This window comes from Planococcus citri, chromosome 4 (genome assembly GCF_950023065.1).
Source record: "Planococcus citri chromosome 4, ihPlaCitr1.1, whole genome shotgun sequence".
NCBI lineage: Eukaryota > Metazoa > Arthropoda > Insecta > Hemiptera > Pseudococcidae > Planococcus > Planococcus citri.
Window position 1 is genome coordinate 42,544,332 of NC_088680.1, and position 19,067 is coordinate 42,563,398.

A 19,067-nucleotide genomic window follows, 5' to 3' on the forward strand; every position below is an offset into this window, starting at 1 on the left:
ATTCGAACTCAACGCTGTACCATTCAAGTAGGTATTCCTCAACATGTAAACTCGTCGATTAGTACGTAATTCAATAACAAGCCTCACGTCCGTTTAATTCACGAATTCGATAATTTGATAACAAAAGTATTTCTCACAAAACACCCATCGAAATTCAACGGCTACCTAAACTAAAAATAAAGTCAACCGATAGAATGGTAATCGTGCCAGAATAAAACCCATATTTCACCAACACACACACGTTAATCGTGCAATAATTTGCTTTCAATTACCACCATTAAGTACCTACTACCTACCTAGACGAACGAACGAACGTGCAATGCAAATAGTGAAAACTTTCAAATACTTCATCATTACTCATTGTGATAAATCATTCCAGGTCATAGCTCCTAAAAATCAGCAGTACATACAAAAGTAGGAAACTATGGCAGAACGTCGACTACACTACAACAATATACCGTTATATTCATATCTGTTGGTTTTTTTAATTACAGTCTACCGGTTCGAATGTTACAGTACATTCGTAATTCGTATTCCATAGCGTCAGTAAAAATTGACCTATTAATTCGTGCTCATTAAAATGCTATTATGTTGTCCATCAATACACCACACAACCATGAAATGTAGGAAATTTTTTAAAATCAACTCGACAAAAGAGAAAATTTGTTATTCGTTTGGTTTTACTTTCAGAACAAAGCCATCTCATATGTCAGTTAATTACACCTTCTTTGTCTTCATTCAAACTCGTCGTTAATCACCGTGTGTTTTTTTTCGTTGGTGAATTTTTTTTTCAATGACCATTTCCGCTGTTTAGAAAAAAAAAAAACAAAAAAAAGAAGTAACTAAAAATTGCAAGTCGAATGAACTTTATTACAAATCAAAACCCTACAGATAAACGTACAAAATTGTAAACTAAACACAGGTCATGTTTATACTAGAAAAAAAAAAGTAGCACAAATAAAGCGTTTTTCGTTTTTCTTCATAAAAGGCCGTATTGTATTATTTTTCATCTTAAATACTACGTACAATCAATGTATAAAAAATTATCAGCTAGGATCTAAAAAAATATAATAAGGAAACAATACAATAATATCTTGTTTTGTTAAAATTAAAATTCTTCTTTCAGTCTTCATGGTACTAGTTTTAATCCTAATAAATACCGTAATATTGTTCGATTAAAAATTGCTCATCAATTTCAAATTTAAAAATGTAAAAAAAAAATTACCGAGCTTCACTTGTCAGATGTAAATAATAATACTTATTATGTTTTACGTAATTAAACCATTTTGGCCCACATCAATGGCGAAGATATGTCTGTATCGAACAGAATCGCCGCAACACGTACGATTATTGCGAAATATTTCGCAGACCGCATCACTCACTATAAAATAAATTCATCCGTGGAATATATAAATATAGGAAATTAAAAACCTTATAAAATAATAAAATGTAACTTCGTTCAAATTAAATATCGTCTAGATAATATTAGTTAGGAAAGTTATTACTCGCACAACAATAAAATTAAAAAACGAGATTCATTCGTCTAGGAAAACTGAGAAATTTAAAAAAAAATAATAAAACCTTACAATACTCGTATTAAAGCTAAAATAAATGCAATTCTTCTCAAGTGTGTGATGATTCGTTCTCAATGAGGACGGAGATATTTACAATTTGTACAACATTTTTTATGACTACACAAACTATACAAATACATATCATACTGAGCGATAAAAGCGAAACACGTTTAAGGAGAGTAAAATCTACAAAAGCGATTAATTTACATATGGTGCAACTGGAACATTAATACCACCACACTGGTAAACCCTAGTTTTAAATCGAACATATTGATAATAGAATGACCAGAGCTAGTTTGGCAATGACGAGCGCAGTTTTCCTTTTCGGTTTGATACAAGTCGATATTAGCTGCACCTTTGCCTATTTTACTCGAAGCTACGCAAGTATACGAACCGTACTGCTTACGTTCGGTGACTTTAACTTTCAACACAGCTGATCTTACAGGTTCTTGGATAGCGGCTTGAGTCTGAGTATAATATTGACTATCAGAAATCGGAATGTTATCACGAAGCCACGTGATCTGTACAGCCGGAACGCTTTCGATGGTACATTCTAAATAAGCTTCGTATCCGAGAGCTTGTCCGACACGAAGTTCGCGAGGTTTAACAATCGGTGGGTATTCGACTTCCAAACGAATGGTTTTCTTCGCACTCTGGCTAACTTTATTGTCGACTGTACAGTAATAATTTCCGGCGTGATCTTTTTGCACGTTGTTGATCTTCAATGTACTGCCCCGATACGAAGTAACACCGTTGGGTAAAACTCCGTTGTTTTCGCGAGTCCAAATAACCTCCGGTTCGGGATAACCGCCACCGTAACACTCCAAAGTTACGCTACTGTTGAGTGAAGTGTTTACCGAAGTTGATGTGTTGCCGAAGATGAAAGGAGGAGAGCGTACTTGCAACGTGATATCTCTCGATACATCTTCGCCGTTTTCCGAAGGTATCGAGCAACGGTAAGTTCCAGCATCTTTGGTTTGGACATTGGTAATACGTAAAGTTGTAGATGTGAACAGAGTAGAGTTATCGGTTTGAACGGTGATTCGGTCATCCTTGACGAATTTCTGTCCTGAGCCCCATAAGGTAGTTGTGCGATCACCTTTTTGTCTGCCCCATAACAGGCTAGCGTCGCGTAAATCTTTCACTTTACAATACAAATCTACAGTCTCGTTGACATCTTTTACTAATACAGGACTAACTTCTACGATGTTTGGTACTGGCGTGTTTTGGCTACTTACAAGCTGCAGTAAGTAAACGAATAATGCTAGATGATGAATCATAATAACGGGTTTGCTTGTGCGACTAGCGAAAACAATACTTGCTTGTGAACGGAAACGTTGAGTTCAATAAACGCCGACTGATTAATTACGCATAACGAACTAAGTGCGAGTGTTTTTTAAATACAAATACACGATTATTTTAATTATAAAACACAACCGACAAACACACCTTGAGCTTGATGAAGTAAACGAAAATTACACTAGCGTTTTCTCACTGTCGCCGACCGCAGATAAATAACCGAAAAATCGTTGAAGCTTTCATCTGGCTTCTGGCATACATACGAATACAATGTATGGTGCAAGGAAAAGGAATAAAGAGAAGAGCGTGAAAGAAAGGATGCTGGGAGTGGCGGTAATAAAGAGGAGCGTACTTGAATGCAAACTGCACGGTAAAAAGAGTGACGAGCGACGCGGAGTGTTTCATTCGGAGTTCGATTTTCTGTTTACAGCGCCACCTATGTTGAAATAATTTAATTAGTGGGAAGGATTTTTTATTTTTTTTTTAAATTATTGATCATTCAGATCATTGAATGAATTCATTGATCAATCAATCGAATCGACTTCCAAATCCAAACTTCCAAGTTCTAAGTTCCAATTTTTCAAACTTCCAAAGTTTCAACAATTAAATTTCTGATTTTTCTGCATAAATTCATAATTCATCATCTGCTCTGCTGTTTTTTTTTCGTAAAAAGTAAAATTTGTCGATCAAGTCACAATTATTTAACAATTTATTCACTACTGTGACTGTCAGAACTGAAGTGAGAGTGACTATATAGTGAAGTCATTAAATTCATTTTAATCATTTTGCTTCGCCCTGCGCTTGATCATGATGAAAGGAAATGGTGAATGCGTAATTGAAGACACTGATCAATTATTATGTACGGTGATATGGTAAATATATAAACACTCTGTTGAGCAGTTGAGTTTGCGCTCAAAGCCTCAAATCACCAGTAATAATAATTATTTTAATCATTAATCCGAACTTGTTCGCAATTGAATCACATTCATTCAATGTGGTGATCTGAAGTGAAAATTTAAATAATGCGAAATGCGAAATGCGAAGTGCCTTGCCAGGCCATGATTTGTTCCATGTTCAATGAGTTTTTAACTGGTTCCCATCAGGTCAAATTGATAATATTCTACAATACTTCCGAGTTTGAACAAAAGAAGTACCCAACAGCAACAGAAAATGTAAAGTCTTGTGGATTTAATTAACTACATAGATAAATCAGTTTTATTTTGTTTCCCACAAGTTTCAGTTTTCTAGTCCAGTCGCTTCCTCATTTGAATATGAAAATAAAACATCATGATTATTGAATTTGATTATTGATTTCATACACTCGGCTAATGAACACTTTGAATCAGGGACGTGTTTATTTATGAACAGACAATGCAGGCTACAGACACGCTGCTTAGAGCAGCAATTTTTTGGCTCCACTTTCAAAAAAATATTCATTTAAAAAAAATTAAAATTTGAATAGTTGAGCTTACTTATGAGTTATGAGAGCAGGAGAGCACACTGTGGGTGTATTCCTTATCACTTTATTTAAAAAATCCCAAAAGTTTTTACCATACCTTTTTTAAATTTTTATTCTTTTTGAATTAAGTAGGTATACCTACCAATCCAAGCGGTAAGCGTTAAAAAAATAATAATTATGAATCTTTTAAAGCATTTGCCTTCACTTTGTTCGGACTAATTTACTTCACTGTTTTGGAATTAAAATTCCTATAAATTGTTCGAATTTGAAAACTATTGAAACTGTAAAATTAAACTTTGCTCATTTCTCGTCAAGTCTTTGAGAGTGTTTTTATTTCATTTTTCAGATTATAAATTTTCCACAGCTTTTGCACTCGTTTTACGTGGACTAATTCAAATTCTAATGTTCAAATTTTCAACAAAAAAAAATTCAGAAAGGAACGAAATCAATAACAATTGTAAGTTGACTAATTTTTGAAATTAAACCACTGTTTTAAAAAAATTCTAATTAAGACATTATCGATATTTTTTTCAATTTTTTGAAGTTTTTTTTTAATAGTTTTAGTTCCCGAATCTGCTGATCCACCTACTCTTACACACATATAAAACTATAGAAGTGTTTGAACAACTGCCTTTGCCTCTGATCTCGATTGAATCAAATTTTGATATTATTCACTGACAAAATTGATATTTTATTTTCAAAACTTACCAAAATTTAAAAAATTAGGTTTAGCTCCAGCCACGAAATTTTTGCGAATGAATTGAGGAAAATTGAGTTCAAGTGCTCAAACATATACTCCGAGCCTTTTTTTCAAAATTTCTTGTCCATTAAAATTCAAAATTCATTTTGAACAGTTTCTTTTACAATTTTTGTATGTTTTTTTTTTTCAAAAACGTGAGTATCTAAATAAAAGGAAAATTAAAAAAGTCTACAGTACAATCAAAATTTTTCCAAAAAGTTCTTATAATATATTCAAAGTTGAAAAATAAAAATAAAATTAAAAATCAGATAACCAAAATGCAACGGCACCAAAATTCATTTTGAACAGTTTCTTTTAAAATTTTTGTACATTTTTTTAAAAATGTGGGTATTTAAAAAGAAATTTGAAAAAAGTCTATAGGTAATCAGAATTTTTCCAAAAGTTCTTGAAATATAGGTCTATTCTAAGTTGAAAAAAAAATTAAATAACCTAATTTTTTTGAGGAGGATTGTTTTTTTTACTAAAAAAAATAATTTAAATTGAAAAAAAAAATAACAGATCAATTTAGGAGCTGAAATATTACAAACTTTGAACCCAAATTTTTTCAAAAATTGTATTCCTGTTCAAATGAGTAATCATTGGAGTGGTCGAGTCCTTCTCTCATCTTGAGCTCAATATTATGGCCGAAAAATTAAACGTGATACAAAATAAATCCAAATCTTTTCTGAGAGCACGTAAACGAACAATTTACACCGTAAAACAATTAAATAAAACAATACAACGTTCGTCGCTCATTAACAAATTAACAACAAAGTTTACATTATTCTTTCTTACAACTTTCTACGTTCTTTTTCTACTGGAAATTTTTAAAGTTTAAATTTTAATTTTTAAATGGACAAAATGTTATGCAGTATTTTGAATAACTAAATATCAAGTTGAAGGAGGCGACTTTCAATCTCTCGCCTCTTCATTATTCTCTAAGATCATGATCAAAAATTTAAAATAGGTGCATTTCAAAATTTAAAAAAGGCATTAATTTGATTTAAGAATTTACTTATGCTACTTTTTGTTTTTATATTTATATTTTATAGAATCGTTTCCTCTGAACCTGAACTATACCTATGATGTCAATTGAGATCGTAAGCTTTGTTTCTTCTGAGATATTATATTTTTCAGCAAAATTCTACGGGGGAGTTCAAATTTAACGTCAACATGGACGCGGAGACCAAAAAGATGCAACCGGTTTCATCTCAGAAAATTGACACCTGTAAGTTTGCTAGCAGGCAACTATTTTTACATTGTTGTAAAAAGATTACCTTACATACGCGTTGGCTACAAGATTCCAAGTTTTTTTCATTTATTTAATTTAATTACCTATGAGTACAATTTTAAAATTTCAGTTCCTGAAGGCTGAAGTTTGTTTTCAATGTTTAAAAATCCAATTTTTCCAAATCTCGATTCTACTTCTTGAAAACAAGCAAAAATGTTAAAAGTAACAAGAATCCTACTTTTTTGAAATTTAAACTTTTCTAAACAGCCTTGTTTCTACACTAAAATTGTGGTTTCTTGTAAAAAATTCCAAAAAGTCTAATATTTTTCAAAATCTCGATTTTGCGGCAAAAATTGTCAAAAATTGCCAATAATAGAATAAACTATCTTTTTTTTTGATAAAAATTGTAAAAAAAAAAAAGTATCTATTACGCTTTTGGTAAAACTGTAAAAGTCTTTTTTTTTTGCAAAAAACTGACAGAAAATTTCGCTTTTAACAAAATTTTGAAATACCCAATTCCCCCCCCCCCCCCCCTACCAGAATTGAGTACTCAAAATGTTAGCTTTTTTGCTGAAAAATATATCAAAAAGTTACAAAATAGTTCAACTTTATAGGAAAAAATTGCGAAAAAAAACACTTTTTTGCCAATAATTGTCCAATAGTCTTGCTTTTTGCTAAAATTGTCAAAGTTTTTCTTTTTAACAAAAATTCTCACTTTTTGGCAAAATGGCTACCAAGTCTTATCTTTTTTTAAAAAAAATTACCTACTCAAAAGTCAAAAGTCTCACATTCCAAAAATTGTCCAAAACTATCATTTTTTTTACGTTAGTTTAAAACATCTTATATTTTCAAAATGATCACATTAAATGATAACGAATTCCCCCTTCCTCGCCTGAAGAGGGTTAATGATCGAATATTAGGTTTTTAAAAGTTACTGAAGACGAACATGGCTTTTATTTTTCAATCTGTTCCTTTCTGCACCCCCACCCAACCCCTCACTTGTCATAAGGGAACTCGAGACACTCAACTGATCACTTAAGTAATAAAAGTTTGGATGATTTATTTGATATACCTTATGACTCTCATGCACTTTTTTTTTCATAAGGTAAATACCCACCTATACTTTCGAGTGACAGGATAAAATGGTCTTGTTATAAGAATTGCATTGGCTACACTCGTTTCCCCTTCGTAATTTTTTCCCAGAAAATTTAATTCGCTAGGTGCTCCATTAGATTGTGAAATTTCAAAGGAAAACTAAACCTCCGAGATACCTACATCTCAATAATTTTTCCGTATAACATTAGAAAAATTGGTTAAAAAAAAGTCGGCCTTGGTTGATAAAACATTTCTGCATTTTTTTCCACTAGGTACGAAAATACATCTCGTATATGAAATACTATAAACTCACTGGCTATAAAAACTTTGGTGTCAAGAATTTTGTAAATAATTCCACGTTTGGAAAAACGTGCTCGTATGATGAAAACGCTGAGAAATGGAAATTGGTTGTTTTTACTTAAATTGTTCATGACAGTTTAGTTTTTCTTTATTTAATTCAGCTGTTTGGGGATTTTGATGTCAAGATGGAAATGTTTTCGTATGAAAAAAATGAAACTGTCACGAACATACCAGAACGGTACATTTTCCCGTATCGGTTAAAAATTCATCCGATCATCTGGGGAATAACCGAAGATGTTTTCTATTTTATGCAAACTCCAGTGGCAAACAAACCTATGTTACTATACGAGTAGTACAAATCTGCCGAGAGAACTTTACTCCGCTATTTTTAGGTACCTATCCAATGCAATGCGTCTTCTTTATAACTTATTTATATTTTATACCGGCTCAGGTGACCGTAATCGACCAAGAGATGTTCCCTTTCGGTTAAACCGTGTACATTCTCGTAAATACTTCGATTAAAAGAAGAAAAAAAAACACACCTAATGTGATTAGTCATTCGTCGTGTATCGAAATTAAAACCGTCGTAATGTAATACTTTCTCTATTAACAAGGTTATGTAATAAGATTTAACCCGCAAGTGGCTTTTGTTGTTTAATAAAATAAAGATAGAAAAAATTGAATTGTTAAGTAAATGCATAACGATTAACAAGCCATACCGAAATGTAGAATTAAAGGTTTATTATATAAAGATCGTTTTTTTCTTTCTATAGATACATGACGAACTTGCCTAAATATAGGTACCTACTTGTGAATAATAGGATACTGTATTTAGTATATTTACTACCCTGAGTAGCTAGGTATTTATAAACTTTAGCCTCCGCCTGCCTGCCATGCCTCTTGGTTTATTCGCGTTAAAAATTGAAAATTTTGCCGCTAACGATATTGTTTCGTGTTCAAGTATGTGACAAAAATCGCTAATTTTGGTAGACATCACGTTAAATTACATACCTATTTGAAAACTAATATCTGTACTTAAATATAACCTTCGAAATGTCAAAGCGAATGAACGGTTTTCCATGCAGTCTGTTCTTATCTTCAACTTTTGTATTTTATTGTTTTGGGAAAAATTTTCCAGTAATTAATTTTACGATTTTTTTTTCAATTTTTATTTTTATTTTTTCTTCAGGTAATTTCTCAACTTGAAGCTCGTGTTTTCGTCTTCCGAGTAGATACAGATACTTATCCAAATCTATGCGAAAGAGGAAAACTTCGGGGACGACTGGTACCATATTTTGTTTAGGTAGGTAAACATAAACAATTTGCTACGATTTTAAATTATTTATGACGAAACTAAACCATGGATCACAACATTTCTATCTTTTTTTCATGTAAAATATTGGATCGCAATTTCATACAGTAAAAATAAAACTATGACCGAAAAAGTAATCACAATATTCAAAAATCGGATAATTTTGAAAAAATAGTTGAAATTTTGGATAAAATTGACGAATTCTACAAAAATGGGTAAAATTTTATATCAAATCAATCAACAAGCTTTAAAATTCTGTAAATTTGATTGAGAATCCTCAAAAATCAGACAAACGAGAAATCAACAGAATTTCAAAAATACCTACATCATTTGGCCAAATTTTAAATCCTGAATTTAATTTTTAAATGTTTGGCAAATTTTTCAAATTTAAATCTAATTTTCAATTTAAAACATGAACATTTTGTGAAACTGAGGAAGGAAACTGAAGTAACGATTCGTGGTAGTGCTTGTTTTCAATATGTAATTTAAATTATAGGACCATGATATTTGGAAAGTGCAAGGTCTAAAACCCTCATAAAAACATTAATTCAGCATCCTGAATTGATTTTTCGATTTTTTCCGATTTTTTTGAAAATTCACTTACCTACTTGTTCACTATTTTTGGAGATTTTTTTTTATATTCGTATTTTTCCGGTCATTATGGAGCCTCCACAGCTTGGTAATTGGCTCGAATGTGGATAAACTTGTCAAGAGAGGGTCCAGAATAAGCCACAATTTTATTCTTAGCTGTATGCAAATCAATTTCCTCGCCTTCTGGAGAAATCGAAAATCGCACTGGAGGCTCCAGAATGACTGTCCGCCTGAAAATCGACCAAAATGTGGATAAACTAGTACAACAGGCTGAGAATAAGCGACTGGAAGTCAATGACTGGATTTGTTTCAAAATTTGACTTCAAAAATCACCTTGAAATCCACTCAGAAAAGTATTTTTAAAACCCATTTTTGTCATATAAATGCATAGGCTTACTTAAAAGGGAACCACTGGAACAGACAGTTTCCAATTTCAACGAAACTAAGTCGAATGGAAACAGCATGCTCTGAGACTCCTGTAACCAGAATTTCAAGCTCTGAAGTTCATTTTTGGATTTTTGGTGAATTTTTAAAAATTCAAAAAAATTAAAAGAGCTGTTATTTTTTTTTTTACTTTTTTCGCGATTTTTTTTTCAAACAAAAAGACGGGAATAATCATTTTGACTTCTACGCTTTCTGCTTACCTACTTTTTACAAAACAACCACTTTTGAGAAATTCTGGAGCCTCCAGCAAGTTTTCAATTATTCTCCAGTATAAAACTAAAAATCGGTTCAGGTAGGTATAACTTATTTTCGACCTCTCAAATCAATTGATGATGGTTTCGAGCTGTGCTGGAGCCTCCAGTGAATTTTCGGATCCTCCAGTTTTCGAAAAGATTCCATAAATACTTATGCATGGTCGAATTGGAATTCAGTGCCCATAAACTCGGATTTGGCGTCTTTGTGACCCTTTTGATCGGGTTGGGTGCAAATTTTTAAAATCTGTTCGGGCTGGTTCAAAATTCAAACTTTTTTCCAACGATTATTTTTGAAAAAAAATTCTAAGTCACAGTTCGTGAACATGCAGCTAAATGAAAATAGTTGAAATTTGCTTTTTCAACCTATTGAGCGAATTGATGATGGTTTTGAGCTGTTCTAAACTTCCAGCGGATTTTCAGATTTTTTCAGCTTTCAAAAAAGTACCATAAATAGGGTCAAAATGAAATTCAGCATCTACTCGAGAGGTTGAAAGTAAGGTACTAACCAAATTCCAGCTCTTTTTCTTTTGTTGTTCCCAAATTGTGAACTTTTCAATTTTTTTCACCTAAAATAATCACAGGAGAAAGTCTTAGAATTCAACTGATGTGAACAGATTTTGAAAAGACGTGCCAAAATCCATCGAAAGGATCACAGCGACGATGTTTGTCTCAACCGCAGGTTCTTACATGGGTCTGAAAACACCCACTGATTGAAACAGTGTCGGCCTCAACCACATGTCTTAACTTGGATCTGGACCCACCCACTGATTTAAATAGTGTCTGTCTCAACCACGGGTCCTTACATGGGTTTGAAAACACCCACTGATTGAAACAGTGTCTGTCCAGTGTCGGCCTCAACCATAGGTCCTTACATGGGGTTTGAAAACACCCACTGATTGAAACAGTGTCTGTCTCAACCACAGGTCCTTATTTGGGTCTGAGCACACCCACTGATTTAAATAGTGTCTGTCTCAACCACAGGTCCTTACATGGGTTTGAAAACACCCACTGATTGAAACAGTGTCTGTCTCAACCACAGGTCCTTATTCGGGTCTGAACACACCCACTGATTTAAATAGTGTCTGTCTCAACCACAGGTCCTTATTTGGGTCTGAGCACACCCACTGATTTAAATAGTGTCTGTCTCAACCACAGGTCCTTACTTGGGTCTCAAAACACCCACTGATTGAAACAGTGTCTGTCTCAACCACAGGTCTTAACTTGGGTCTGAACCCACCCACTGATTTAAATAGTGTCTGTCTCAACCACATGTCCTTACATGGGTTTGAAAACACCCACTGATTGAAACAGTGTCTGTCTCAACCACAGGTCCTTATTTGGGTCTGAACACACCCATCACTGATTTAAATAGTGTCTGTCTCAACCACAGGTCCTTTCTTGGGTCTGAAAACACCCATACTGATTGAAACAGTGTCTGTCTCAACCAAAGGTCCTTACTTGGGTCTGAGCACACCCACTGATTTAAATAGTGTCTGTCTCAACTACAGGTGTCCTTATGTTCTTAAGTCTCAAAACACCCACTGATTGAAACAGTGTCTGTTTCAACCACAGGTCCTTACTTGGGTCTGAACACACCCACTGATTTAAACAGCGTCTGCCTTAACCACAGTCCTTTCTTGAGTCTGAAAACATCCACTGATTGAGAATGATACGAGTAGATTCGAATTTATGAGCACAACATTTCTTTTTAACCACATTTATGGCATTTTTCAGAAAACTGGAGAACTCGAAAATCCACTTGAAGCTCTGTACACTTCAAAACCGTCACAAATCGACTCGATAGGTCGATAACAGGATAAAAACAAAATTTCAGCCTTTTTTACGTTGATCTGATCAAATCTTGATTTTTTCGTAGAGAATGAGCCTTTGAAATTTTAAAAATTCTTCAAGAATTGGGAAATGAATTTCAGCTGCTGAAATTGAACTGGTGTCAGGTAGAGCATTTTGGGACCATCTTCCCATTCTCCTTTGTACAATTCAAAAAATTTTGTGCTCTTAGGGGGATAGGTACCTCACTTGTTAGAGATGTACTAAACATTCTTTCGTGCATTTTAAGAAAATTGTGTTTTTCAAGAATTTGATTATTTTTTAAAAACTAAAAACGTCATATTTTAACGCTTATCTCATTGCGACATCATTCTCATAAAATCATCCACGACGTAGGAAATTAGGAATCTACATGGGTAATTTTGCTTACAATATTCCTACTCTTCAACTTGCAGTTTTTATCGTTTTCTTGGAAAAAAATCACGCATGCAACATTGATTACGTAGGTCGTAGATGCATAGGTATCTACCTTTCTAATAAATTTTCAAAAAATATATGCTTTTGTAAAATTTCTTCTTTATATAAAAATCCAAAACATTTTTGGCCCTAAACCAAAAATGTTTGAAAAATAAACAAATAAAATACCAACAAACGAGTAATTAATCAAAGTATTGGGCATTTCTATCCTCATTGAATTAATTTCAAATTAGTGTACCAAACACTATTTTTCATGTAAAAAGGTGATTTTTTTGTCAAGAATCGATGTTTCACGCGATAAAAAACGCGGAAAAAATTAATTCATAAATTCAAACCCACCTCTGCCTATAAATAGTCGATCGCGTATTTTAACAGAATTTCAAATCTTATAATCTCGAGTAAAAAACGTGCACGAAAATGAAATATGCACGCGCATTTATTACAGAAAAATATAATAATCGAGCATATTCGCAAAAAAAAAAAAATCTGCAGAGCAATATACTTACTTCGAGTAAAGGAGAAGGTACCCTCATCTAGTAAACGATAAAATTTATTTGTCGTTTTTACTTATAAATGATGGTAGATGCGAGAAAAAAAATTGAAAATTTTATGCAAATGTTGTCGATGTAGTATATAAAACTTGTCCATATAGTATCGTCGTAGTAACCACGTTTTTACTACGCAATACGTCCCCTTTTTTTCGGCTACAAACGAGGAAAGATCGAACCGTACTACACAAATGCTACGTCGAGAGGTGATGTAAAAAAAAACCTCATAAAATTGCTCGACTGACCTTGAGAGTCGAATTTTCCTCTAAATAATGCAGAAATTAAGGTGCACATTGTGATATTTCGCATTGGTAACGTGTTTAAGCATAAAGAAAAGGAGAAAAATAGGCGAAAATATTAACTTAGCCATTCGTCTTGATTAGAATTTCAGACAACCGTTTACCAATTCGTTTTACGAATTATAAATTAATACACTTAATTAAAATTATACCTAAATTAACGTTTTTTTACGACATACTTTTGCTCTCGCGAACCATTCGCGACTATTTTTCGTTTTCGTCCGCGAGAGGTTTCGGAAAATTCGCCTATTTGGATGCGATGTCCTACCCCCCCCCCCCCATCTACCCCTCCCCCCCATTCTAGTAGCTATTATTATCGGCGATGAAAAAGTATCCCACGGTATAGGTAAAGGTTACCACCTATTTAGGTTGGAAAAATTTCAAGGTTTTGGTGAAGTGAAAGCATTAAAACGTACAAATTCTCATTTGTTCTGGACATCTCAATCTGCAGCTGGTCTTGGTAACTCATCTCGACACAAGACTACGTACCTTTACCTCTTGAGGTAGAAACGTACCTATTAAAAATTTGTATCTACGCGTAATACTCGTATACATAGGTACGTGAAAGGTTTATTTTTCTTTCACCGAAGCCCTTGGCCTTTGCAGGCAGCCGGTACCTGCGATAAACATATACGGAAATTACGAGAGTTGAACCGCGCTACGCTGCTTGTTTACAACGACCGACGATCCTATGTCCTCCGTCTGATTGATGAATTTTCCGCTTGTTAATTTTTCAAAATACCAAACACTTTCGTGCATCGTAGTTTATAAAAACGTGTTTCTTTTTTTTTCAAGCTGTTGATGATGATGAAAAAAAAATGGAAAAGAAAGATGTACGAATAGTTTCGAAGGTGAAGGTTGAATATTCGGAAGAAGAAAAAAAAAAGAAGTCAGTAAACGTGTGTAAAAACTCATTCCCGCGAGGAAAAAATACATGGTGCAGGTTTTCGTGATGGTACATTTGGTGTTTTTTTTTCTTTTCTTCGAAGTGTTTGTGTTGTTGTACAAATAGGTAGGTAGGTACTTGGAGATTTGATGTGGATAAGATGACGTGACAGATTTCCAGACGTCGAGTTTCCGCGATGAATTACACGGAGATTTTGAGTCGTTTGACCATTTCGAGATGATGGAATAGCGTTACGAGAGTGGCGAAATTAATAATAAAAGAGGTGCAAAAATTGCCAAGTGAAAAGATGACTGTCTTTTTCAAGGACGTGGATAAAGAGAACTCTTCCAGGGAAGGGGGCACATTGGACATTCTTTGAGAATGTTGACTTCAAAGATGTAAAAGCCTATAAAGGGCAAGGCTGGGCATAAAAGTAGTGAAGCGATATACGTAGGTTGGGATTTTCAAGCTAGGTATATGAAGGTTGGTCCTTGGGGTAAGAAAACTCGCCAGAAAAAGACAGGATTCCAACCCTGTCCTATCATATTTTTTCGTTGCAGTTTTTATTCTATGTATTAGATCGTCTTTTGAATCAAATTTTTCTAAAGTTGCTGGAATAATGGTGCTTCAGGGAGTAGAAATGTTGGGCTTCGTGTAATTCTCATGACCGTGCGATTTTTGGCAAAATTGTCTGATGACTCATAGGTATTTCAAGACGGTGTGAATTTAGAGTAAAATGAAATTTTTTGCTGGGTTTTAAACTAAATAATTTAAAATTAGTTATTAAAATAAATACCTATTAAAATCTTCAATTTAACCTTTTTGTTGAAAGCTCAATTTTTCATGATGAGTAGTGTACAAACGTTTGAAACTATGTACTTAAAGTTAGAATTTCCACAAAATTTTATGCAATGAAATAAGAAAACTGATGGTCGAGGAGACCGCATAAGGATCTATTGCACCCCCAACCCGGTCGGTCCTCCGGGACAACTTTTTTCTTAAAGGGGGAGTCCTAAGGAACATTTCTAGCCCTTGTCCACAAAAAAAAAGTGGCCCTACTTACAAAATGAGGCCATTTTGATTGACAGGTCAGCCGAAATCGCAGATTTTGCGTTCCAACATAGGACTTGCACGAAATTTCTTAAACCGTACAAAGGTAGATCGAAAGATCAGACAAAAATGTATCACCTGTCAAAATTTCAAGTGCTAAGGTGCCTTTTTCGATTTTTGGTGAATTTTTAAAAATCAAATGTAGGCCAAAAATGAGGGAAAAAATCAAAATTTTACCAAATTGACCAAGAAAGCTGAAATTTAAGATATACCCTATTTTCGACACGCCAAATCGATTTGAAACTGTTTCAATCCGTTTTGAGCAGTCCTGAAGCCTCCAGCAGATTTTTGAAACTCGAAATTCCCACAAAATTTCATCAAATTGAGTTGGAAAGCCGAAATTTACTCTGCAAACTAATTTAAATACTCTACAAAGTCAACTGCAGGTGAATTTCAAGTCGTTTTGGAGCCTCCAGTGACTTTTTAAAAATTACTGGAGCCTCCAGTAGATTTTTGAAACTTGAAATTTCCCTAAAGTTTCATCAAACGGAGATGGAAAGCCGAAATTTACTCTGCACTCCAATTTTAACACGCTCTGAAGACGACTTCAGGTGGGTTCAAGTCGTTTTGGAACCTCCAGCGACTTTTTGAAAATTACTGGAGTCTCCGCCAGATTTTTGAAGCTTGAAATTCCCACAACGTTTTATGGAATGGAGTTAGCAAGCTGAAATTTACTTTGCAAACTAATTTCAATACGACATGAAGTCGACTGCATGGTGGTTTCAAATGGTTTTGAAGCTTCACGCTACTTTTTAAATTTAAATTTTCCAAAAAACGCCATGCAACCTTTCAAAAAGTTGCTGGAGGGTCAAAAACGACTTGAAATCCACTAGCAGTCGACTTCGTAGCGTATTGAAATTAGTTATTTCGGCTTTCCATCTCCATTCCATGAAATTTTGGGAAATTTCAAGTTTCAAAAATCTACTGGAGGCTCCAGTAATTTTCAAAAAGTCGCTGGAGGCTCCAAAATGACTTGAAATCTATCTGCAGCTGACTTCGTGGCGTATTGAAATTAGATTTGCAGAGTAAATTTCGGTTTTCCAACTCCATTTGATGAAATTTTGGGGAAATTTCAAGTTTCAAAAATCTACTGGAGGCTCCAGTAATTTTCAAAAAGTCACATGGAGGCTCCAAAACGACTTGAAATCTACCTGCAGCTGACTTCGTGGCGTATTGAAATTAGATTTGCAGAGTAAATTTCGGTTTTCCAACTCCATTTGATAAAATTTTGTGGGAATTTCGATTTTCAAAAATCTGCTGGAGGCTCCAGAACTGCTCAAAACGAATTGAAACAGTTTCCAATCGATTCGTCGTGTCGAAAATAGGGTATACCCCGAATTTCGGCTTTCTTGGTCAATTTGGTAAAATTTTGATTTTTTCCCTCATTTTTGGTCAAAATTTGATTTTCAAAAATTCACCAAAAATCGAAAAAGGTACTTTAGCATTTGAAATTTGGACAGATGACGAATTTTTGCTTGATCTTTCGATCTACCTTTGTATACGGTTTAAAGAAAATGGGATTTTCAGTTGGCCATTTTTCTACTCGGAATAGATTTATTTTCTGGTATGTCCTTCAGCTTCCACCTCGCCCATCCGTTGCTTTTTCTATTTCGGAATTTGGTTTTTATGACTCGTTATACATAGTTTTCCGGTTTAAAAAATGATTAATTAAAGAATGTGACTCTTCTCATTTTTCTCCAGCAGCTGATTCCAAATCGCATACTCATTTTTCACACAATTTAATTTGCATTTTGTACTCGCACTTTGTGAATCAATAAAAACGATCGAGGTATTAATTGAAATGATTTATTCGATGTAGACCTCGACAACGAATCAATTCTCGTGTCTCGAATTCTACATATTGTCGCAATTTTTGACTGGTTAAATTACTTATTACGTATTTTTAAAACCAGGTTTTTCGATAATAAAAAAATTATTAATTTTTGCGATGTACTTATTCGCAAGTAGGTACCGTTAAAAATATAAAGTAATGGTAAGCATGTATGAGTAGGTACTGGAGACGAACAAGATTTATGAAATTCGTCGCTAGAAAGAAGCGATTCTGATAATGGGATTTACGTGTTGAATTAATAATTACGATATCGAAAATTTTTTTTGCAGAACTGATAGGGCTACATACCTGCTATATAAATTATCGACTGTAGGCCAGAGTTTTTGATTATTGCGTAATAACGAGGAGCCTATGCGATAATCCTGCCGAAGTAAACTCCGTAGTACATATTACTTATCGTAAACCTGTCTAGATATTTAATTTTAATTACTTTTATTTTACGATTTCGCTCCGCCATCGCCATCGCCACACCAACCTCGACCAATCCATATTATACGAGAATATGAAATGAACATGAAAGCTCGCAGATTATAACGTTTCGAATGGGTAACGTATGGAAAGGATAATTGAATAAAACGTGATTTAATTTCACCTATTTCTTGTCAGCCCGATGGGCGTGTAGAATACCCCCAAAGCAGACAGGAGAAGGTGAGAAGCACGTTAATTGAGACATCTTCAGGATGGCTGGCGGTTCGCGACGTAAGTTTATTGAATTTTTCAAAAAAAAATTTATCGAAGGCGTGTTGTTAGTTGGTATTACGAGATCTTATTAATCGTTAAGGTCGTGATTACCGCGAACGACTCGTTCATTAATTACGAATGAAATTTAATCTCGGCGTAAAGCTTCGGTTTTTGGGAACAGATTAACGAGAATTTATAGTGCGAGATGTTTTGCCTTTTGCTGCAAACCGTAATACCTATAGGTACCTATAATCGAATGACAATGAAAAGCTGGCTGGAAATCATGACACTGTCGTAGGTGTAGGTAATAGGTATTTTTTGAGCTAGGTTTTATTGACCAATTTTCGTCTTAAATTAAAATTAGGTGGCTATTTTTTCGTGATTTTTTGATGCAGAAAAAGATGAAGATGGTTTAAATAGAAATTTACCGGTGAAAAGTCGCGAAGGTAAAGGTATACCTAATTACCTACCTACAGGTATGGTTGCTTATACATATTTATTTGTGATTGTGGTCTGTACGTTGGTAGTTGAAAATAGTGCCAATAAGACCCACATCGGTTAAGGTTACTAGTTTAATTTCATTACGTAGATTGCATGGTTTTAATTTATTTTTTCCAAGTTCCATAAGCGTGGATTTTTTTTCATCGTGACGTACTTTTGTACGAATGACGGTTATTGTGATACCTTGAAAATGCTAATGCTGAAAATTGATTTTGTATGTCTTAAAATTACGTAGTATAGAACGTAATAAATAGGAGACCATACTTGAAGCTTTTTACGCGCTGTTGAAGTGTGTATTTCCCCCCCCCCCCCGAAAAGGATGAGGGTAGTTTTTATAATACAAGTAAAATTTTTAAAAAAATTGTGTAGGTGCAATAAATTGTATAATTGTGAAATTTTTTCAATTCGTGGTGGGAGGAGAAGAGAGGAAGGATTTATTGAAATAAATCCAATGTCTGACTAGCAAAAGTTTGGAGCCCGTGGTGTCCTTGATGTTGACGAAAAATTAGATGTTGAAATTTTCGATTTTGGGGAAGAAAGTGGAAAATTTTCTAGCAACTTGGACTAATTGGTAACTTAACCTAATATGACAAAATTATTGTACATTTTCAGAAAAAAAAAACAATA

General features: G+C 33.9%; 1 protein-coding gene across 1 annotated transcript; it reads right to left on the reverse strand.

The window, feature by feature from the left end:
- Positions 1-849: 849 nt before the first annotated feature.
- Positions 850-3,196, reverse strand: LOC135843181 (lachesin-like). Its single transcript, XM_065360960.1, has one exon. It carries the CDS (start codon positions 2,852-2,854, stop codon positions 1,778-1,780), a length of 1,077 nt encoding a protein of 358 aa, XP_065217032.1. The 5' UTR covers positions 2,855-3,196; the 3' UTR covers positions 850-1,777.
- Positions 3,197-19,067: the final 15,871 nt, after the last annotated feature.